Genomic DNA, 22,361 nt, shown 5'->3' with positions numbered 1-22,361 from the left:
GCTGGGCAGGATGGCGCGCAGCTGCGGAAGCGGCGGGCGGGGGATGAGTGTGCGCTTTTGAGGGAGGCGGTTGGTTCCGGCCCCGCGGGGACGCACGGGCGGCAGCCATGAGCTACGACCGGGCCATCACCGTCTTCTCCCCGGACGGGCACCTCTTCCAGGTGGAGTACGCCCAGGAGGCAGTGAAGAAAGGCTCCACCGCGGTGAGTGAACGAGCGCGGGGCGCCGGGCCGGCTGGCGGAGGCAAGGCCCTCGGTAGGGCCTGTCCCTCGCCGCTCTCCCTGGCCTGCGGGCCCATGGCACGAGTGGGATCGGGCGTGAGGGGAAAGGGTGGTCCGTCAAGATGTGACCTGCTTCTGGAGATCTGCCCTGAGGCCGCAGCAGCGATCGGGTTCAGTGCTGGGCTTGGAGCCGCCTTAGCAATCACCGTTCTCTTCAGAGTGGATGCCCTGTTGTCTGTAGAGCTCTGGCTGTTTCGGGCCATTACTGCGCGGTTGTTTTGGGGAATGTTGGGAGGTTTTAGGCATTGAGTCATTGACTAGGAGGCTCGGTATAGGTACGTGTTTCTCCCGTGGTCTTGACAACCACTGCACACACCGGCTGCTCTTAGCCCACGGGCCCTGGCATGCAGAGTTAGCAGAGCTGCCTCAGGGGAGAACAAAGCTGCAGCGATCCCACAGGAGGATGAGCAATCCTTGATTTCATTATTCTGCGTGTGGTGAGAACGGTGGTATTCTGCACTTGTGCACGATGCAGAGTGCCAGTGGATCGGGGAACGTGGCAATAAAGACTTGTAGAAGCAGCCTTCTGGCTTACAGTTATCTCAAACTTTTGCTCAATTAAGTGTTTGTTTTGTTTTTTGGTGTGTTTTGGGTTTAAGCTGGATGAGAGAAAATTATTAACACCCAAACAACAAAATACCTAGAAGAAATTTCACTGCATTCAGAACAGAAATAAATGTAACAAGATGTAGTGCCATCATGCTATAAGAAACAGTGGGAAAGACTCTGAAATGTCACCTTTTGGGTTTTTTCCTCCCTGATGCTGGAAAACATACTCAAAGTATGAATTAGGACATGAAGGCAGCAAGCTACTGACAGGCTGCTTGTAGGTTGTACTTGGTCCGATCTTAAGTGTTGAGATCTGGCGAGCAATACCAATGCACAAGTCTAGTGGTAGTTTTGATGTTGATCCTGCTTCTGTGGCTGCAGTATTGGAGAGAGTTGGGGAAAACACAGCTGGTAAAAGGAGTGAGAATGCATGTCTTTGAAACAACAGGGATTTAAGTTGATATAGGCTGATTGTGAGACTAACAAACTTTTTGTTACTTCAGTCCTTTCTGCAGGTTGTGGCAATACAAAATGAAATACTGACCTCATGTTGAATTAATATTCAGAGTGTGTGTAGAGGTTACTTTTTCTACTTACTTCAGCAAAGTTTGCAACTACTGGTTTTGAGCCTAGCTTAACTTGCTCTTCTTTTAATGCTTTGAAGGTTGGAGTAAGAGGGAAGGACATTGTTGTTCTTGGGGTGGAAAAGAAATCGGTGGCAAAACTTCAGGATGAAAGAACTGTACGGAAGATCTGTGCTCTTGATGACAACGTCTGCATGGCATTTGCAGGTAAATGAACCCTTCAAGGGAGGTTGGCACCTTTGGCTATGCTTATGGATTCTGAGAACACAAAATAGTTGGCATAACTGGTTGAGGATTATGGGGAAGGTGTATTTCCATGGCTGCTTGTTCTTTCTTATATGTGAGTAGCCTATGTGGACAAGTGAGAGACAGTAGTCTAGTGAAAGGAAATGGATGTTAAAGTTACTGAGGTCCTCTAGGTTTGATGTGAAGACCAAGACAGAAGTGATGTGCCATTAGCACATATATTCTTTTAAAATATTTATCACAATTTTTATATTTACTTAGTCTATTTTACGTATTTTAAATATTTAAAATCTTGTGTATGAAATACCTATTATTCATACAGGTCACAGGAACTATAGGAGATATTTGTCAGTTATGGGGACCTTTTTCCACATTCAGGAAAAGCTAATTTTTTGCAGATTTGCATTAAACAGAGATAACTCCTCTGTTCCAGTTCAGCGCCTCTTGAGTGGACAGCTCTGGGTTTGAAGCATGAATACTCTGGAGCCATGTCCTTCCTTTTCCAAATGCTTTGATTTCCATTGTTCAAAGCTGAAATTGAAGATGTGAAAGTTTAAGGAAAAAAAAAGTGAAGAAAATGGGTTGCAGAAGCTTTCTCCTCTCTCCAAGTAGTATAGAATCTTTGTGTCAGTAATGCCTGAAGGGGAGATCTGATTTATTTCCAGCAAAAAACAGTGGGTTTAGATTTGGCGTGCAGGAGTGATGAGCTCAGAGGTTTCTCTCTGGCTGTCTTAGCAAAGGGTTGTCATGCCTGCAGGTGGGTTCACAGGCTTGAGGAGAAGCTGTCTAGTAGAAACAAGGCTGTGAATGAAAATGGCATTATTAATAAAGTAGTACAATAAGAGATGTCTTTTTTTTTTTAAGGTTCATTGTCATTTTTGTTACCTAACATCATACAGCTGTAGCCTCATCAGCTAGACAAGATTTGATGTGCAGATAGAGCTGGTTTATAGTCAGGTGGATTGCATGACAAGTTAGCTCTATGTATGTAAGCACTGGGATTGCTTAGTTACTTTGCTGTTAGGCAGAGTGCTGCCAGTCTGTGCAATACTCTGGTTACCCTTTGTTATCCAGCTCACAAACAGGGAAGCTATAAGCTAAATCCCCTATGTGTTTTGATACATTAGCTTCTTTCTATTGCCTTAAAATGCCTGGTTTTGTTCAGCAAACCTGAGGTGTGATCTCTCATTCACTGTTTTCATTGCTGTTGACACTGACCCCGTGAGCATCAGGGCAGGGCTCCTGGCTTTGTTGTGTGTATGGTAAGGAGCATGAACCTGAGAGCATGCTCTTGTTTCAGGGCTGACAGCTGATGCCAGGATAGTTATAAATAGAGCTCGTGTGGAGTGTCAGAGCCACAGGCTCACTGTGGAGGATCCTGTCACCGTGGAATACATCACACGCTACATTGCTAGTCTGAAACAGGTATGTTGGACCACACAGGGGTACTTCAAAACATGTCCTGACCAACAGCACTTCCAGATGAGTGTTGTCTGTCCTGGCCTTGTTCTGCTCAGCTAGTGAAAGTCAACACAACAATACACGTTGTGGGTGTTTATTGGAAATGAGGATGCAGTGACAGAAAAGGATTGATTACTGTTGGGGTTATTTCTCCCCAAGATGAAGAAATTAATTAGTAATTGTAAGGACTGCATAACTATGTTTGTGATACCATCAGGAACACTCTGCTCATCTACAGATGTAATGACTCCCAGAATCAAGGTGCTATGTTATTGTCAAAATGGCTTCAGGGCTCCTGTTCTTTTCCCTGTTACTAGGCCACTGCAGGGAGAGGTAAGAGGGGAGCAAATTAATGCAGCACTTAATGTGCTTTTCTTTGGTTACTCAGGAATTTAAAATAAAACTCAGGGTACATCAAATTGCATTCTGTAATAGAACTCTTCCTTTCCCAGTGCATTCAAGCTGTGTTCAGCAACTAGTGGAATTAGAACAAGTTTCATCTGCTGCTGCCCAGAATGATATTAGTGTGGTAGTGGTGACAAAAGTGTTGTTTCTGTAGCATTCGGTAGCTTGCCAGAGCAGAACGCTGCTCTCCAAAGTTTCACTTTGTTCCTTTACAGTACCCTCAGGTTTGTGTCTGTCATTCTGACATGTTCACTGTTGCTTTGTAAGAATTATGGTTTGTAACCGTTTTAAAGCTTATTCCTGTTGGGGTGATGCTGCAGGTGTGGAGCCTTGTTTCCCTGCACTTCTGGTGTGTGCTGAGGGAGGGACTTTGCTGACTCACTGTAACACTGTTGCCACATGCTGCCACAGAGGCCATGCTTTCCGATGGAATTGGTACAAGTCACTGGTGAAAACTGTCCAGTGTTGTCATCTTCTGACTCTCTAAGTATGCTCATCAAAGTACAGTGGTATACCTGGCCTGGCAAACCTGGCTCTGTGCCTCCAGCAACCCTCAGTAATGGAAGGAGACTTCCAGAGGTGGAATGACACTGCAAATTTCAGTGGGTGTCAGGAACAAAGTTGGACAACCACAACTCCTATTGCCTTGCCTAGGATCTTCTGTGCTACTTTGCTACCTGAAAGAGGTTGTAGTGAGGTGGGTGATGGTCTCTTTTCCTGCACAAGTGATAGGATGAGAGGAAGGGGCCTCAGGTTGCACTGGGTGAGGTTTAGGCTGCTTATTAGAAATTTCACTGAAAGAGTTCCCAAACCCTGGAACAGGCTTCCCGTGGAGGTGGTTGAATTTCCATCCCTGGGGGTACTTAAAAACCACAGAGATGCGGTGCTGGGGGCCACAATTAAGCAACAGGCTTGGTAGAGTTAGAGAATTGTTGGACTCAATCCTGGAAGTCCTTTCCAGTCAGGCCTTTCTATGATTCCATAAAACACCAGATCCTAACTTCAGCACATCAGTGGGAAGAGAGCCTGCTAAAACTTCCTGGTACCTTTTCTGTTTGCAACTTCTGCAGTGTCTGCCCTAGAACTGTGTTCAGAACCACTGCTGAAGTGTCTCTTCTTTCTGTCAGAGGTACACACAAAGCAATGGTCGCAGACCCTTTGGTATCTCTGCTCTTATTGTGGGATTTGACTTTGATGGAACCCCACGGCTGTACCAGACTGATCCCTCTGGCACATATCATGCTTGGAAGGTGAGTTGATTCTGTCTCTTGAGGAGAAGTGATGAAATGTGTGAATTGATGTCTCCTTTGAAGAGGGACTAGTGAAGAAAGGAGATCTTGCTGGCCAGAGGCACTGGCTCTCAGCTACAGAAATCTTTAATGACAGAATTTAGCGAGAGTGGCAGCCTGCAGTTCAACTTTCCTTGGCACATCTTGTCCTGTGCCCCAAAAACCATCTGTGCCTCAGGACTGTCTTTTTGTCTGACATGTGGGCAGTGACATGTTCAGTCTCCTGATCACAAAATGGGTTTGGATTATATAATTGCAGGACTCTTGGTCATTCTGTAAATGAAGTATCCCCTAAATGCCATTTTTTTCCTTTTCCTCTTGCTGTTCCCAGGCTAATGCCATTGGCAGAGGAGCCAAATCTGTGCGTGAATTCCTGGAGAAAAACTATACTGATGAAGCCATTGAGACAGATGACCTGACCATTAAACTGGTCATCAAAGCTCTTCTAGAGGTGAGTGTTTCTCTTCCTTGCTGTAACCTCTCACTGTCTCAAATGGGAGCACACAAAAATCTTGGTGCACATCAGAGAAGCACGCTGTGAAAGGATCTGTGAAAACTGCTTGTTGCAAACTGTGGCTGTGGGGTTACTTTGAGATTCAGAATACTTTAGGTAACAATTTCTGTTAGTTATCCAGAGCTTCCTAGCAGCTCTCTCTCTCAGCAAACAGACTTTGTTTCTGGGCCTTAAATGCACCAAAGATGTGCTATAACCCAGATGTAGCATAAGCCAATATAATCAATTTCATTCTGAGGGTTAAGATGTAGAAGATACCAACACTGAAGTGGTGGAAGGTGTACTTCAGCTGCCAGGCACATTGATGCCAGCAGGAAGAGCTTTATTTTTTGAGTGCCACACTGCTACTGGAGTGGAGAGCTTAGGACTCATGGGGGAAGTGCTCCCCATGCATACCCTTCTTCAAAGAAGACCTTGGTGGACATACTCCTAATACCCAAACCTGACTCTACTTAAGGTGGTGCAGTCTGGTGGGAAGAACATCGAGCTGGCAGTTATGAGGCGAGAACAGCCACTGAAGGTACTGTCTTTTGTTTTGCATTTCTCCCTTTGTAGCTCTGTTTCTGTCCTTGATCTCCCCTATCTTCCAGCCCTCTATTTCCCATTCTGCCCCGGCCTGGGCTTCTGTTTACTGTTAGTGGCCAAGAAACGTTGTTGTGTCTGCTCAAGGTTCCTGCAGTCTGGGCAAACACCACTCTCTTTCCCTGGCAGAACTCTGATTGCTTCAATAAAAGTCTGTAACCCAGAGTAGTGTTTTGAGGCTCACCTGTTGTTTGTCTTAGATCCTCAACCCTGAAGAAATTGAGAAGTACGTTGCTGAAATTGAGAAAGAAAAGGAAGAAAATGAAAAGAAGAAACAGAAGAAAACATCATGATGAATGAAGTCTGACTGCTTAGCTGGTTCTTTTAATTCAAGTGATGGGTTTCTCTGTATAGACACCATGTAGGTATTCCACTTACTCTTACTGTGCCCCTCTGGAGACCTACAATAAACCTACTTTTTTTTTAAAGCTGTTATTTTAAAACAATCTTGTCTGTTCCTTGGATTTTGATCCTCTAGGATGAGTTGTCTGGCTACAGAGCAGCAGTAGTGATCTATTAAAGGACAAAGACTGTCTGCATTTTTTCCTGGGACACTTCAATGATTACTTTTCAGTGTCTCACTTTGCATCTTCTGTTGTTAAGTGTCTGTCTGAAGGGGTGTGTTGTACCCTCATTGCTAATAAGGAATGATGCTTTCCCCTCCTCCCAGCTTGTATCCTCACATATAAAGAGCCAGGGTTTGGGCTTCAGCCCTGCAGCAGGTGTAAGCTTCACCCCTACAGGGAAGTAGAGGTGGTGAGGTCTGGTTTTGGAAGTTGGCATGAGCACAGTGCTGCAGGCATGTCATGGCAGCAGGGGTGCATGACTTGGTGCTCACATAGACCATGCATGATTCATCTAGTTCAGAATAACATGTTGCTGTTGTTGCCCATGAAGAGATTTATAGACCAGTAATAACTGGTCCAAGTAACTTATGCTAAAAATAACTCAACAAACATTATATACAACATCATGAAACCATCCACCCCTGTGCTCCTTTCGTGCTCTCTCTCAGCTAATTTTGCTCTGCACCTTAACCACAGGAGCCTGGTTGCTGCTCCCAGCCCCAGCAGTTGTGAGCTAGTTCTCTCTTCCCTTCAGATGGAGATGGCTGACACACTGTAAGCAACGTAGAGAGCTGACTCTGTCTGCTCTGTGTCTTCTACTCACTGCAGACATTAAGATATGGACTGTAATAAACTTAGAGAAATCTAAAGTTGTCAGGTGGTCAGTGTTCACTGAGATGCTTTAGATCCAGCTCAGCTACAGGAGCCTCTGCCCCAGGACATTGTGGGAGGAGTTACTTGGGCATCCTTGGACTACTTCAGACAGAAGGCAGAGACCTGCACTAACCCTTACACTCCCTGGCATCACTCCACAATCACACTTAATCCAAAGGCTGCAAAGCAAAGTGTTGGCAGAGGACCACAAAGGACTAGAGTTCTGCTTCAACTCCAGAGAGTATTGGATCACATCATCTAAAGAAAACAAGCTGCTGGAAGCTTCTATTGGTTTATTTTTCAGGCCCTGAGATGAATTTGAGTCAAGAGAGCTATTTGGTTTCCTGTACAAGCCACTATCGTTCTCTTATGTTGTGTGTTTCCACCTGAAAGCTGATGGGGCTGCAGAAAAGCCCCAGGGACAACAGTCTGCTACCCCAGCCCCAAAAGGGATGAACATTTCCCTTGGGGAAGAGCTTGAAGTGAACGAGCCAGGGGCTGAGCCACAGTCACTCAGGGTAGCCATTCTCCACTGGAATGAGCTAGGTACAGCAAACTAGGAGAGGCTGGCACACTTCATCTCATGCTAGATCCTAGGCTTTGCTGTAGAAACAAGGGGAATTACAGCATTAAAGTAAATGAAAAGGCATTATCACACCTTATGAGTTCTCATTTTGTCAAAGCCATCCTGGACAAGTCAGTTGACTCTGGTAGAGCTATTCCACCCCTGCACTCACTTCATACCGGCTGTCTGCCAGCAGAGCAATTAGAGGCAGCTGCCTCTCCAGCAGCCCTTTCAGCACACGCCCTGCTTTGCTGGTGGGAGCCCAGAGACCAAAGGCTGTTGAGGCTACTGACCTAGCATGCTGCCACCCAAACCATACTCAAGCTAAGCCCCAGCAGCCCAGGAGCTTGGCAGTCACACCACGAGGTGAATGCTGAGGGCAGTGTGGGCAACAGCAACACTCAGCTGATTCCTCTGCTAGAGTGGAGCACAGAAACACAGGGTAACAGTGACAAGGAGGGTGTGTCAGTGCCTGGATTCGGAAGTTTAAGATCTTTTCAAACACTCTTAATACCCTGCAGCCTGCCAGCCAGCTTTTCTCTTAGATCTGAGCCCTGGTGCCTGGACAGGCACTTGACAAGCTGTAGGGACTGATGTTACAGAGCTATGGCCAGAACAGAGCAAAAGAGAAACATGAAACATTTACATGTTTATTATAATTACAATTTACATTACTCCAAAGAGCAGCCCCACTGCTATGCTCTAATTCTTAGCAATAAGGTCCTACAAAAATAAATCCAAGCTTTTACAGTAACCTAGGTCAACGCATAACTAAACTTCTAGCTATGTAAGGGGTTCAGTCATCAAGGTGCTTTTTCAACAAAATTCCCTACCAACCAAAAAAAGGGACACATGCCTAGAGCAATTTAACCCACTTAGTCATGCAAACAAATATAACCCCTCCCTCCCAGCCCCTCTCCCCACATACAGATCATTAAAAAGAAAACCAACTAAACTATTTACAGTATGGGGGGCACAGAGGAAACAAATTAAACATGCCCATCTGTTAAGCTTCATTATATGGACTCCCATCCCTAACTTAATGAAGACATTCCATAGTGTTCCACCACACTCTACTAGTGTACAGAACTGTTTGTGTTTGGTACTACCCATGAATGAGGTACAGACCGAGGCCAGGTCAGAGCTGCAGATCCCCTTCCCAGACAGTCAACTACTGCCAAAAGCTCTGTTGTGAGTACACAAGCAGAGACGTTTGCTGCTCCTGCCCCACCACAGATGCAGCACTATCCCCCAACACTGCCCTGATCCAGCAGGGAGCTCTCAGCCTCTGAGGAGTCCCTAGCACCCTCCAACTGGAGAGTTCATGGTTCTGTACGAACCTGCAGTACCTCTGTTAGTACCAGCAGACAAACAGCTGTTCAGTCACTTACACTACTACATGATCAACAATCCAGTATTCCCAAGTGACAATATACACAACTCCTTCAGCACCAGGAATCCATTCTTCCAGATACCAAGTGCTACTTCACACCTGCTGCCAAGCACAGTGATACCAGCAGCACCAAAGAATCCATTTGGTTCCTCAGAACAAAAATTGTAGCTGGTTTGTTTCAAGTGAGCTTTGGTTCATGTTAAAATAGCATGACTTATCTTCTTCAGGGTTCAGAAAAGGAGTCTGACTTTAAGCTTAGACTATAGCAGCCTTTGAGAGACCCAGAAAGAAGAACCATGTGAGTCAATCTGCACTTAAAAAAACTCAAACAAAACCACACAAACAAAAAGACACCCTGAAGAAGGTACCCCTGAACACATTCCCTCTTCCAAAGAATATTCCAGCTGACAGTTGCTGGTCCAAAGTAAGTCCAAAATATAAGCAGTAGTACATGAAGTTCTGTCACTTGAGCTGAGACAGTAAACAATATGAACCATTTTCCCACGTTAGTGCAGAAGTTGGTTGTTTTCTTTTTATATACAGTTTCATCCTCTCAGGAGATATGTGAGAACCTATTCAGAAAGAGAGGCAGAATTAGATTTGGTATCACAGAGATTTGCTCCCAAGAAAAGCAGAAAAGTTCACACCCATGTAGGAACTGAAGTGCACAGCTAGAGCCTGAGCTCACACAAGCATCTCTTGCCTTCTCAGACAGAAGGCTGGCCTGAGAAATTAACAGAACCATCAACTCAAGAACACATCAAAACAGCTCATGTTGCCTTGTGCCGCTTCGGACTGATCAAATCCAATAAGGAACAATTCCTCTTATATCCATGAAACTGAAGAGAAAGAGGTTGCACAAATAGTTCAGGTAAGGAGTAAGAGACAAACTTAGCTCAGACAATTTATTCTGAATAAAACACTTGCCTTTGAAGTTACACTCTGCCAGTGCCAGCTCTGTGAGTGGTCTGGTTTCGCCGTGCTGCTCCACTACCCCTTCCACCTCGAAATCCACCACGAAAGCTGCGGCCACGGAGGAACCGTCCAGACACTCCAAATGTCTCTGTGTTGAGCTTCCTTTCCTCAGCCCACGTGGTGCGCCTGGAACTGAGTACCACTGCATTCAGATTCCACGTTAGACTGCCACCAATCCAGCTAGCCAGGAAGCTTTAGGCTTCCTTGTTCTCTTGAACTAAACTGCAACCAGTGCCAGCTGCGACATTCACTCTAACTCAACTTAGCACTTTCCTCTGCTAAGCACAGATCTGAAAGTGACACCTGTTTGTTTCCTTAAGCTACTTTCACACTGGAACACTGAAGATAGGCCTAGGAAAGGGTTGAACACAGTCTACTGACACTGTTGACTGTCTTTTCCCAAGAACTGTGAGCTCTTGAGTCCAGTGAAGCCTCTCCAGAAACCTAGTAAGTCTTTAGCAGAGGTGCTGAGTCCTTTCACACCTTTCAGCAAGCATTCAATAAGAAAGCTTTCCTGAAAGGAAGTAGAGCCAGTACCAAGGGAATTTCACACACTGACACTAAAAGGATGTCTGAATTCACCAGGCAGTTGATAACATCAGTGTCAGCAAGAGAAGTTTTAGTATTCCCAACATTTAACTTGACCCATTCCAAGAGACAGACCTGATCTCCTCTCTACCCCAGCTGCAGGCTTAGCTTGCTCCTGTCTGCAAGTGGCACTGTCTTCAGCACAGTACAACCCCGAGGTCTCCCAACAAATGAGCTAAGAAATTTGTTTGAAATCAATGGGCTCAAAGTCAGTACCAGGAAACAGAACTGGAAATTCCTGTAGCACAGTTTAGGCAAGCGTATCAGTATCAGCTGAAATCCTTGGGTGTTATTGGATCCCACTGCATGAAGTTTACTTGTGAGCCACCAAAGCCATGGTGACACTCTCCTAAAGACCCTTCTGCTGACTTTCTTGCATTCTAAGATTTTTAGAGAATAAAGCCACATCACTTAGACTACATCTGGAATTCTACACATGAAATTGCATTTTAAACCAGCAAGCTTTAAAGCACACTCACCTAGACTTCAGTTCTGAAGAAATGTTGTCAAAGAAGGACTTGGATTTATCATAATAGCAGTTGGGTCCCAGAAGGTCCTCCTCCGCATTACCATCATTGTTTTGAGTTGCCACTCCGGGGTCCCCTTTTTCTTCCCCCGTCTCTGCTTTGTCATCTGAAGATAATAAAATGCATTACACTCCCTTGATGCATTCTGAAGAGCCATCTGTTCTCCTGCTGCCTCAAACAAGATTTGAGACGCTGCCACATGTAATCATGCAGTTTCTCAGGAGGAGTTTATCTATGCAGTGTTTACTACTAGCTCAGCAATTCATATTTAATGAAGTCACAAACCTTTAAAGTTTAGCTTCTTCTTGAATTCTTTATCAAGTTCCTCTCTGTTGAATTGTGCATTTGCACTTTCAAAGTCAAAGTCACCTTCAAATTTTATTGTATTTTCCTTCACAGTAGTTGGTCTGTTTTGTCCTCTAGAACGGTTTCTGGTTCTCCTGTTTCCTGAAAGCAGGAGAGTTTAAACACTTGGTATCGCACAGGGAGGTTAAATGACTTGCTCAAGACCAGAGGAAACCAGGGTTAGAACTCAGGAGTTTCTGGCTTCCAGTCCTGTGGTTAGGCCACACCTCTTTGAGAGTAACTTCTGAACTTGGCTGTAGAAAACACATTACAGCAACACTTTAACTTTCTGAAAAGCATTCCTGGATGTCAGTCTTACCACTAAGACAGACCAACTTCCCTTCCAGTGTGAACAGAGGAAATCAGAACAAGTATTACGCCAACTGAAGCTGAGGGAAGTGAGGAAAACTATCTTGCCTGTCTGGTCTCCATCTGCAAGCATAATACCATAATTAGTCTACAACCCCATCACAATGGGTGAAGTGGAACAGGCCACTGCTTTCAGAAAACCCACCCAAGACTCAACCACCCACAGAGGGAGATCCTACTGTGTATAGCTCCAGTTTCCAACTGAGACACCAACTCCTTTACAGAAGGGTTATAACCCCTTCTACAAGTGCTGCCCTCAAGCAAATTGAATTGAAGAGCTGAGGGTCTGCAGTTTTGTTTCCTGACTTTTCTTGTTCTGCTTGGGCAGAGAGATTTGTTTGATTTTAATTCTGCTGCTTTCTGATCTGTACTTAAAATGCAGTCTTGAGATAGGAACTCTGAGTTATGGAAGCAAGGGCTCTGTAGCTTCTCTGTTATGGGAGCTCTGGAGATCCCTAAAAAGGCTGCCCTTCCCAGTAAAAGTGTTTCAGGTTTCAGAGAACCCTATCTGCTGCTGCCAACTCACAGCATCCATTTTTACCATGTACCTTCAAGTTTCTAGAAAGACAATAGGACTCAGTCCCCGTCATGTTCTGGAGTTCTGTAACTCCAGAACCTATTTTGTCAGGGAAACATCTCTGGATGTCCAAAGCCTTATCAAGCTTCATTTGGTTCTCAGTCTTCTGCCTGATAATCCTTCACTGAAGTTAGCAGTATTTGCCCTTATGAACTAAGGTGACTGTTTAGTGTCAGGTGAACCTACCCGATCTTCTCCTTTGAGGTCTTCTGTTCTCATCATTCACCTGTCCTTGGGTTTGCACAGGTGCTGCCTGGACTGTATCTACTGAACAAGAAGGATAAACTTACAGGAGCACAAGAACAAAGGCAAACCAGTTTAGTCTTGCTCTGCCCCTTTGGAGGATGCTTCAGACCAACACTTCACACCGCAGTGCTGCACACCTACCATTTGTCTTACCGCTGCCCTGCGGAACCTGCCGACCATTGCGCTGGACCCCGGGGGTCACTTTCACTGGGGGTGCCTTTTGTGAATTCATGTTGTCAACGGGGCCAGTCTGCACTGCCTGCTCTACCATGGGGCTTTTGCGGACTGGGTGAACAGAAGGGAAGCCAGCACCTGGAAAAAATCCCAATGACTAAGTGCCTCTTGGAAGCACTATTCAAACCCTACCCGCCTCTATGGAGAAACAGTTTTGTCAGGAATTACTCAAAGCCATGAATGTTTATCATTACATGTGATGTTTAAGTGGCATATACACTAGGTAAGGCACTACTGCCATACCAGTCATGGCTCTTGAATCCAGAGCCTTAAAATCAGGACATCTACCCATTTGTTTTTTAAATAGGTTAGACATACATGAGATAAGCAAGCCAGGTCAGTCTGTTTAACACTTGATACCAAAATCTATTTTGTATGTGTATCCTTGGTTAGGTAGGATTTTACTTTATACAATACTTCCAATCTGAAGCAAAAATTCACTGTTTAGAAACTGCTCAAGAAAGCTTCCCCACTTTGTCAAAAAAAAAAAAAAACAAGCAACCAAAAATATCAAACATTTTGCAGCAAAAACTTAACCACCTCAACTCTATCCCATTTTGTAAGCCGCTTTTAGAAGTCCTTCAGTTTCATTGCTAAATTGTTAGCTGTCAGACAAAGAAAACCTGAAACCAGACCAGGATCTCAAAGTTACCCTTTTAAATTCCTTCTTGGTCAAGGCCAAAGTGTTACCAAGACTTCTGTTGCTCTTCCATCCAGGCTTATTTATTCACACTACAAAACACGTAAATACTTTTCATGGTTTGGTATACCTTACACCAATTATATTAAAAAGTGACAGTCTTCAGTACTCAGAAGAAACACTGCATTCTAGATTTAATTAGATCTTTGGGGCTACTACAGGTTTATGTAGTTATGCATAAGAACTGCTTGGAAGCAAACTTTTAATGGAATATACTTAAAAGAGCAAGAAAAGTGAAAAGCTGAAGAGTACACACAAACCAAGCCACTGACACTTCTGGGTCACCCAAGTCCACATGAGATATACCCAGTAGGTAACATCATGCAGGCTCTCAGTTAGTGTACACCTGGAAAACTTGCAAGGAAGACAGACACATCCTAAGGATTATTCAGTAGGACAAAGCTGCTGTGCAAGTTTAACACAAGAAGGTTTTGAAGCTCAGCCAGAATATTGAGAAAGTATGTACAGATAGATGGCCAAACCCAGAGTAAGTACAAACAGTTTCATGCCAAAACAAGCATACATGCTTAAGTTAAAAACAGATTAAACTAATTACCATATGTAAATGCAGGCTGCACCTGGTCTCTCTCTGCTCTGAGGACTGTCAGTCTAGTATCCCTACTCAACCTTCTTTAAAACCATTTTACACAAAGAGGCAAACACCCAGAACCATGTTATCTCAACCTACCACAACGCAGAAATTGCTGTTAGTCATGCTTTACTAAGTGGGAGTCTTGACAAAGTACCATGCCCCATCATGCATGAAATCTATCCTGACGTTTCCTCAATTGCCGCAGTACTCCTGAATTTTCTGTTAACCTCAGTCTCTCACAGTGGGGCCACCCACAATTTAAGCAGTGTGCTTATCTTTCCAGGAAAGGCTAATTAATTCCTCACCCAGTCCCTGAGGTGACATGTTCCTGGATAGGATGCAGCACATGAGTATCCCTAAACCTCAGCCCTCTCCTGGTACTTTCACAAGGGATCCACTGCCCTGAACTTTTTCTCCCAACTGATACTTCTAGGAGAGGTGAAATACTTCATGTAATGAAAGACAAAAAGAGCTGAGAACAAACTAGTTCTACCAGCATTACCCACATAAGTACTATCATTCTAGGAGAGGTTAACAAGAACAGAGTGTTTGCAAGTGCCATGCAGTTCTTCCAAATATTTGGAGTCCTCAAACTGCTGTTACCCTTGGAAGAGAGCTGATGGGGCTCTGAAGACATGTCAGGCTCTGAAACAGGTTGTGGAGACGGAGAAGAACTAGGGCTGGAAGCAGCTGCTGATGCTGGAGGGCTTACCAATTTCTCTGAAGAGATAGAAGGAAGAAGAGAAAGCAAAGATATGTAGATAAGATACAAGGTAGTGAAATATCTGAAGGATCTGGAAAGAGATACAAGAATCTCTAGAACAGCATTAGAGCAGCTTATTTACAGTCTTCTGTGGGAATACAAGTTCTTTTCACATGTGATGTGTGTAAGGTATATTAGGTTAGAAACAGACTGGCCTCAGCTGTTAGGTGTTCACACCACTTCCAGAAAGAAACTTCAGCTGTCTGGATTGTTTCTCTCTTTTGTCTGCATGTGTGTGCAAGTGAAACACAGGCCTCTCTGCAGTAAGATGATTGCATGAAGTTGTTAACTATGCATTCACTGCTTATTGAAGCCTGAGACTTGGTAAGAAATTTGGTATTAGTTACTTGGTTAATCAGTTTCACAGTAGCTGCATACAAAGACCAGACCTTTAGTTTAGCAGGTAAAGTTTGTACTTACCTAAACCTAAGGAAGCTGCATACTGCTGGCTAAGCAAAGAGCTGGCAGCAAGCTGGCTGTAAGGTGGCATACCTCTAAACGGGCTGTAAGGCACATGTGGCTGAAAGGATGATGTAGAGGCAGAGCCCAGTGAAGACTGTAACAAGACAAAGTACATTTCCATTTACAGTGTCCAGAAGTCAGCTTGCTTTGGCAGTGATTCTTTACTTCACGTACAGCATTACTACAGCTTAAGTAAACACTGCAGAGGGTCAGTTTACCTCTTTAAGATTTTCCTGCATTCTCAGCTAGGTAAACTAGCTCTGGCTTTTGTTGACTGAAGTCTTTACTGTTGCTGCTATTTTAAACATTACAGGGAAATTCAAGATGCTTCAAAGAATTTGAAGATTCCTGGAGACGCTTACTGGCCTTCATTTTTAAAAGTTTATACAATGTCCAGTCCATCAGCAATGTTTTATCACAGCTTTCTATCAACATTTCAAGCTAACTTACTTGAACAATGGCAGGATCTTGCGGCAGAGTATGTTGAGCTTTCGGAGGTTCACAGACAGTGATGTCTTTGATGTCGCTTCCTCGGAAAATAATGTATTCATAGATTTCTTCTCTTGGAGGAGCAGGTCTGTCTGTGGGCCGGTCCTCAGTACCGAAGGATCGCACTTCAGCATGAAAAAGATGCCTGTTAGCTCAGAATTACCACTGCTGCATCACGCGAGTTAAGATTTAGGCAATTAAAAAGTCCTTTTGCAGTACTTGCCAATTCTAACAACAACAACACGACGTTACCTCCAGAACCCTGAATATCCTTATCGTGCACATCTGTTCCTTCAAATGCCAAATTTTTCAGCAGCCTGTATAAACAGTTTTGTTTACATTAAGCTGTGAAGGTAAAGACCACAGACCAGCTGGAGTGAAGAATCCTACTCCAAAGCTGAGGACTTCCCCACAGCACGGTACTGCTACACTTCCCTCTCAGCACCTGTCCCATGCAGGCACTCAGCTAGAGGCAACTGCTGCTGCAGCAAACCACAGGAGAGGCCCCAAAGCATCAAGAGGGGAAAAAAATATCTTAGAAGACTTTAAAGCTCAAATTTTCACCTCTGGTTTCAAATATTTATTTCACAGAGGTAAAGCTTTATCAGTTACAAGAACTCATGTTAGAATTCTCTCTCTACTCCATGTCACTTGTTTTATCACTAATACTCACAGCCTAAAAAGCAAGCTTTCAGTGTTAGGTCTAAAACCTCAGTGCTTACTGAGGCTTGAGTGCAAGCTATCAGGACCCTTGTGCCAGTACTAACCAGTAACATTTCACACAGGAGAGTGAAAAAAATCTGCAGCTGACTGTGTGGCATCTACCAGGTAGAAGTATAAGTTAATCTGAGCCATTAAGAGGCCAGACTGGGACTTATTGGACTCTTAGTGCAGGAAAATAAGCAGCATGGTTACAACAGATGCTGACATCTGAAAGCTGAAATGGGCCACAGAATGAGCACACAAATGTCTTCAGCCACAAGTCACAGGAGCTTATCAAGTGCACTAGTTGCATTACTTTCTGTCTTTGCCAGCTGAGATAAGCACCAGCACATAGTGGTTTCATGCATGCTTCCTGCAAATTGAAGAATTCCATATTGCAGTTGCATCATTTGCTTCTAACAGGTTACCTACCACTTCTCTGCCAGGGCATGCCATGATTCCTGCAGCACCCTTACAAATGACATCCTTAACAGACCTTTCACAGACACGGCACTGCCATGTCACAGTGTGGTGATGTGCCAGCCAGTTGCCTCTCCTGCTGTACAGGTAGAAAGACAAGTATAGACACGGATGACAGGGAGTATCACAGTTTGGCCAGAAAAGGGCAATAAAAAGTGTATCCACTCGACTCTAGTGCTGGTGTACTATATTGTTACTAACTTTCTAGGAGTGTTGCTGACTGTAGACAGGGCTACTCATCAAGACTCCTGTTCCCAGAGACAGGTGGTTCCCTCTGCCAAGCAGCAGTTAGTGCTGCAGTCTTCACCTCTGTCCAACATGTATGTAGGTCTCCCAGGGAGCAGTGAGCTCTGGCTACAGCAGGTCGATGCCAAACTTCGCTTCTGTCATGCTGATGCTGTTTAGCACCTCAACATTAACTGGAAGGGAATCTTAACTGGAACAAAGAAGCTGTCACTCACTTCCTTTGAAAGGCTGTCTTCCATTAGTTCCTAGGGTCTATAACCTCTCCAAGTTATTTTAGATCTCCAGCTGCTGTTTGATCACATTACAGCTGTAACCTAGTCAGCTAGAAACAGATTATAAACTGCAAGCAGTGCTTGTGGCCTTTTAGACTTGAACTGTGCTGCTGATATCCCTGCTCAAGATTAGATTATTGTAGCACACAGCTCATGGCAAGACCTACTAAGGTTATCCAGGGTGTACTTCAGAATCTTTTGGCTTGCCTGGAAAGTACCACGTTGTCTTTGAGCACTGGGATTAGCCTGTCAGCTTCTGCATGGAGAAACACATAACTTGCAAAGCCTGAAGCTCAGTTGGCTGGTCTCAAGGTCTCCAGGAGTGGAAAACCATACCCTTGTTGGTACACAAACCAGCAGTGAGGGCATTTCAGAGGGCTGCCCCTGTATTTGAAGTGATTTAACAGTTTCCAGCCCATCACGAAGCACAGCTTTAAATTCCTGTGGAGGTACAAAGGGATGTGCCCCATGAAGAGCTACATTAGCTATTGTTTTCAGATGAACAGGAAATCAATCCCACACCACACTGCAGCTACTGTTTTACTGCACTATCTGTGATCATGTGTGGGGAGGGCTCTGTTGAGCTGGACCCTCTGAAGGGTCAGGAAACAACGTGAGTGACTATCCAGACAGCAGAGCTTATATGGCTACCTCTTGCTCAAAACCTTCAGTTTCTTCAGACTTCTACAGAAGAGGGAGTAAGTTTCTCACATTCACTGCCAGCAGGACAAACTCCCCTTTGTTTGCAAGTTAAATTTAGCACCTAACAAGCCAAAACTTTCTTGCAGTGCTTAATCAAGCATATGGAATGTCCTTATTCAGTGTTTTAACATATTGTGCATAAGTTGAGATTAAGCAGGAATCAAATACAAACAAACTGAAGTTAGCCCTGCTCTGAGCAAGAGGCTGAACCAGATTCTTTCCTGAAGTCTCCTTCAACATAAATGTCTCTTTATATCACTCAGATAACAAAATTCAAGAGATCAGCACATATATTACCTACTCAAGTTGCCTGAGCCCTAAACAAAGGCATCTAGGATCTAATAATCATAATGTACTACCTATCTGGACAACTTCCAACTGTATGTCAGTAATTCCTGGTTCTTCTCACCCGTCAAAGATCAAGTCTTTCAAACCACTGTCCCTCCTAAGCACACTGTTGGTACTGCTGCCACCGACTTGAACACCATTGTTACATTCATCATTCTGACTTTAATTTTGATAAAAAGTCTCCACATTTAAAGAGCCCCTGACCTACAGTGAAAAGTGAGGTTTGTAAACTTTATAGACCAGTACTTTAATAAAAAAAGATGCATTCTCTCTCTATTGAAGCAACTACTTCTTGGGCACTCCAAGTCATCAAAATTGAACACTAAGAGACCATCAATACAAGAACTGCCAGAAATCTTACACAGGGCATGTGCTTTCTCACACCATAAAACACTTTGAAACACACCACCTAAGCTCTGAAGTACCAAGTGCCATGTGGAAGCCAGAACTTTACGAGCAGCCATTTCTACTTGCTTCTGGGTGAAGGTGTAGAGATCTTCCTGCACATGCAGTAGAGGAATTTTATCCTTCTTCCAACCACTCAACTACTTCAAATGAAAAACTAACAGCTCCGTTTGTATATTTAAACAAGTAGCTAAAATGTAAAACCCTACATTTTAAACCTCTAGAATATTTACCAATGGATGTCAAATACTCACGTCCAGCACCACATAAACATCATTACACTGAATATACACTTTGGCACAGGTGGCCTTGAAGTTAACTGAAAATCGAGTAAGTTCACACGCCAGCAGATAGTCTTTCAAAGCAAAAGATGTCTGGTTTGTGGACAATCTTGCCAGGTTGCTGAAGACAAAGAAAGTGTGAACTTCCCAGAACCGGGAAGGGTAAGAGTGAGGGAAAGAAAAAGTCGATGCATGTCAGCTAGAGTAGCCCAGCTCAACACGAAAAGCAATACAGAAATAAGACCTTGTTTGAGATACCAAACAAGACAGGACAGGTTTTTCTGAGAGTAAATATGGGAGTTACCAGTACAGGCGACAACCTAATCCAAATGACACCATTTAAGTGGAAGATAAAGATCATTATTTCTACAGGGAAATAAGACGAAAGGCCTTGATGAGCAGCTTGCAAAAGCAGAGCCAGACACACGTGCAGGCAGCCCATAGCACCCTGTACATGAGTTTTCACTCTCTTCACCTGGGCAGAGTCCACTTATTGATCACCAAAGGAACAAAGACACATCAACAGCAACTCTTTTTTTCCAGCACTGACTTGGGGTTCTTCTCAAGTCAAGCACAGAGATACTGCTGGGCATCAATGTACAGCCAAGAGAAAGGAAGCAAACCATGAACAACGATGTAGACCATCACTTTGCTGGTTGTGATAATAGTATAATGAGCCAGCATTGCTGGCGGCTCTTCTTTCTCTCCAACAGACTAGGAAACTCGCAGTGAAAAACCAAGGGCTGCTGAGCACTCTGGGCCTTGCCCGCCCCGCCGGCTCAAAGCGGGGGCAGAGCAAGCCCCCTCCACGGCTCGTCTCCGCATCGCGGAGCGGCGTCGCAAATGCTGACTCACGGAAACCAGCAGCGCTGAAGACGCTGTGCTCCGAGCCCGCCGCCCCCCGCCCTGCCGCAGCCCCCCAGGGCGGGCGGCTCCGGCTGCCGTTCACCCAAGCCAGGCTCATTGTTCAGGGGACAGAGGCGGCGGGCGAAGCGGGCGGGCCCCCCGCGTTCGCTCAGCGAGCGCCGGGCCGCGGCGCCAGGGCCAGTCTAGGCCCGTTCGCACACCCCCCCCACATACACCGCCCGGGAGGGCCCCAGAGCGCCGCCTCACCCTTGGCCAGCGCCACGGTGGAGTTCTCGGTGTCGATGGTGTAGAGGATGCCCTCATAGCGGATCTGTGCTTTGGAGATGAGGCTGATCTTGCTGCCGATGTAGGGGGTCCCTGAGCTCATGGCGGCGGCGCCGCTCTGGGCCGGGCCGAGGGGAGGGAAGAGGCCGCGCGGGTCCACGCACAGCCGCGCGGAGCCTCCGCGGCCGCCCACGCACACTGCGGAGCCGGGAGCCCCGCCGCGTCCGCCTTATATAGGGCGGAGGGAGACGGGCTGAGAGGGGGAGGCAGGGCCGGGGAGCGCTGCGACCCTGCCGCGCATGCGCCGCCACCGCCTGCTATTGACCAGACGGGAGCCGGGGTCAGATGAGGGGGGGCAGTGGGGGCTGCGCCACGTGACCGGCCCAGGCGAGGGTGCCACGTGCGCTGGCGGGGCGGGGCGGGGCGGAGCGAGACGGGGCGGGGCGAGAGCTCGCGCCCTTCCCGCGCTGTGGCTGCGGTGCGGGGGCCGAGGGGAGGGCGGGCAGTGCCGGCTGCGCTCCGGTACCGACACGGAGCGGCCGTGTGTCACTGCTCACCCACGCGTGTGACAGAGGTTTTGTCACGTAACTCGAGAGGAGGGGAGAACTGTCTCCGTTTCCATCCCATGGCCCTTTGGCAAGCCAGGCTCTGAGAAGACCGTTTCCCACCCTAAGCCTCCTCGCCTCATCTTGCTCCCCACCAGGCACATCCGGGGGTTCTGCAGCACAGAGTCTGCTCCAAGGTTTCTCCATCAGCCCCCCTGAGATTCTGCAGCAAAGAGACAGCTCCGAGGCTTCCCACGGACGCCTCCTATCTCAAGCTGCAGCAGCGTTCTGAGGAGAAGAGGAATGGCTGCCTCCTCCCCCAGCCCCAGAGGTTGGTTTCGCGCTGGAAGAGCCCCTGGTGTGTGGTGGGGGCCTGCCCCGTGAGGCGCACACCGTGCCTTTGTTCATCGGGTGACGATGGCAGCAAGTCACATCGTGACAGAGGGACCACAATGTTAGGCCGCAGCTGGAAAATTAATCTTTCAGTGCTGTATCTCCTGGGACTTCTGCGGCTCCCCTGCCATCTGCGGGTCAATGAGAGACAACTGGTAGCATCTGGCAGACACAGCCGCAGGAGGTGAAATCACTAACCAACGCGAGGGTGGACGGACATCAAGCAGGGCAGTTACATTCGGGGCAGCAGGTCAGAGTGCACAAATCTCACTAATATGTGTGACGCAAATGAATAAGATTCAAACCAAGCAGCTGGAGACAATGCAGGGGGAGCCATTGTCTGAGTGCGAGGTCTGCCGGAGCTGTACGGCCCGTGCCTTGGTTACATGTTTCTATAAGTGATACAACAGTGACACAGTAGCATGCAGCCCTCAGGTTTGTCCTTGTGTTAGGAGGACCTGCTTCCACAAGCACCACGGCTTACAGCTGTTCTCCAGACGCCTCAAGCTGTCCACCCTGTGACCTTATGTGTTTCATGGCACTACTCCTCATGCTGTTTATACAGCCAGGAGAGCAGATCTTCTTGCTGGAACAGGGAAAACACCCTCCTTTTCACTCTCTCACACGGACACACTTGAGCAGTCTTTCACTAGTTAAATTTTAATTGTTCTAGTATGGAGAGAATGCTAAAAAAAAAAGTTGGAGTAAATGATTTCCATATATTAATTGGGCAAGCAATATATGTGAAAAGAAACCCAGCCCTTAATCATAGAATCAGCCAGGTTGGAAGACACCTCCAAGATCATCCAGTCCAACCTAGCACCCAGCCTTAGCCAGTCAACTATAGACCATGGCACTAAGTGCCCCATCCAGTCTTTTCTTGAAAACCTCCAGGGACAG

At 45.9% G+C, this 22,361-nt stretch overlaps 2 protein-coding genes across 5 annotated transcripts; one reads left to right on the top strand and one right to left on the bottom strand.

The window, feature by feature from the left end:
• The first annotated feature begins 36 nt into the window (after window positions 1–36).
• On the top strand, window positions 37–6,339 carry PSMA7 (proteasome 20S subunit alpha 7). The gene is made up of 7 exons (XM_064167636.1): window positions 37–203; window positions 1,495–1,621; window positions 2,961–3,085; window positions 4,654–4,776; window positions 5,147–5,266; window positions 5,787–5,849; window positions 6,112–6,339. Exons 1-7 carry the CDS (start codon window positions 108–110, stop codon window positions 6,202–6,204), a joined length of 747 nt encoding a protein of 248 aa, XP_064023706.1. The 5' UTR covers window positions 37–107; the 3' UTR covers window positions 6,205–6,339.
• Window positions 6,340–8,330: 1,991 nt separating this feature from the next.
• LSM14B (LSM family member 14B) lies at window positions 8,331–20,818 on the bottom strand. Of its 4 annotated transcripts, none has more exons than XM_064167629.1 (10): window positions 20,506–20,818; window positions 15,918–16,081; window positions 15,426–15,561; window positions 14,846–14,962; window positions 12,858–13,028; window positions 12,657–12,737; window positions 11,465–11,626; window positions 11,132–11,285; window positions 10,017–10,196; window positions 8,331–9,661 (listed from the first exon to the last, which is right to left on the bottom strand). In XM_064167629.1, exons 1-9 carry the CDS (start codon window positions 20,624–20,626, stop codon window positions 10,025–10,027), a joined length of 1,278 nt encoding a protein of 425 aa, XP_064023699.1. In that variant the 5' UTR covers window positions 20,627–20,818; the 3' UTR covers window positions 8,331–9,661; window positions 10,017–10,024. The 4 variants fall into 4 exon arrangements, with proteins under 4 accessions (XP_064023699.1, XP_064023700.1, XP_064023703.1 ...); XM_064167630.1 differs by having other exon boundaries at window positions 12,657–12,734; XM_064167633.1 differs by lacking the exon at window positions 14,846–14,962 and having other exon boundaries at window positions 12,657–12,734; window positions 20,506–20,817.
• Window positions 20,819–22,361: the final 1,543 nt, after the last annotated feature.

The sequence above is a fragment of the Pogoniulus pusillus genome, chromosome 29 (assembly GCF_015220805.1).
Source record: "Pogoniulus pusillus isolate bPogPus1 chromosome 29, bPogPus1.pri, whole genome shotgun sequence".
Classification (NCBI taxonomy): domain Eukaryota; kingdom Metazoa; phylum Chordata; class Aves; order Piciformes; family Lybiidae; genus Pogoniulus; species Pogoniulus pusillus.
Note: the sequence above shows the minus strand (reverse complement) of the source record. Positions and strands in the feature narration are given on the sequence as shown.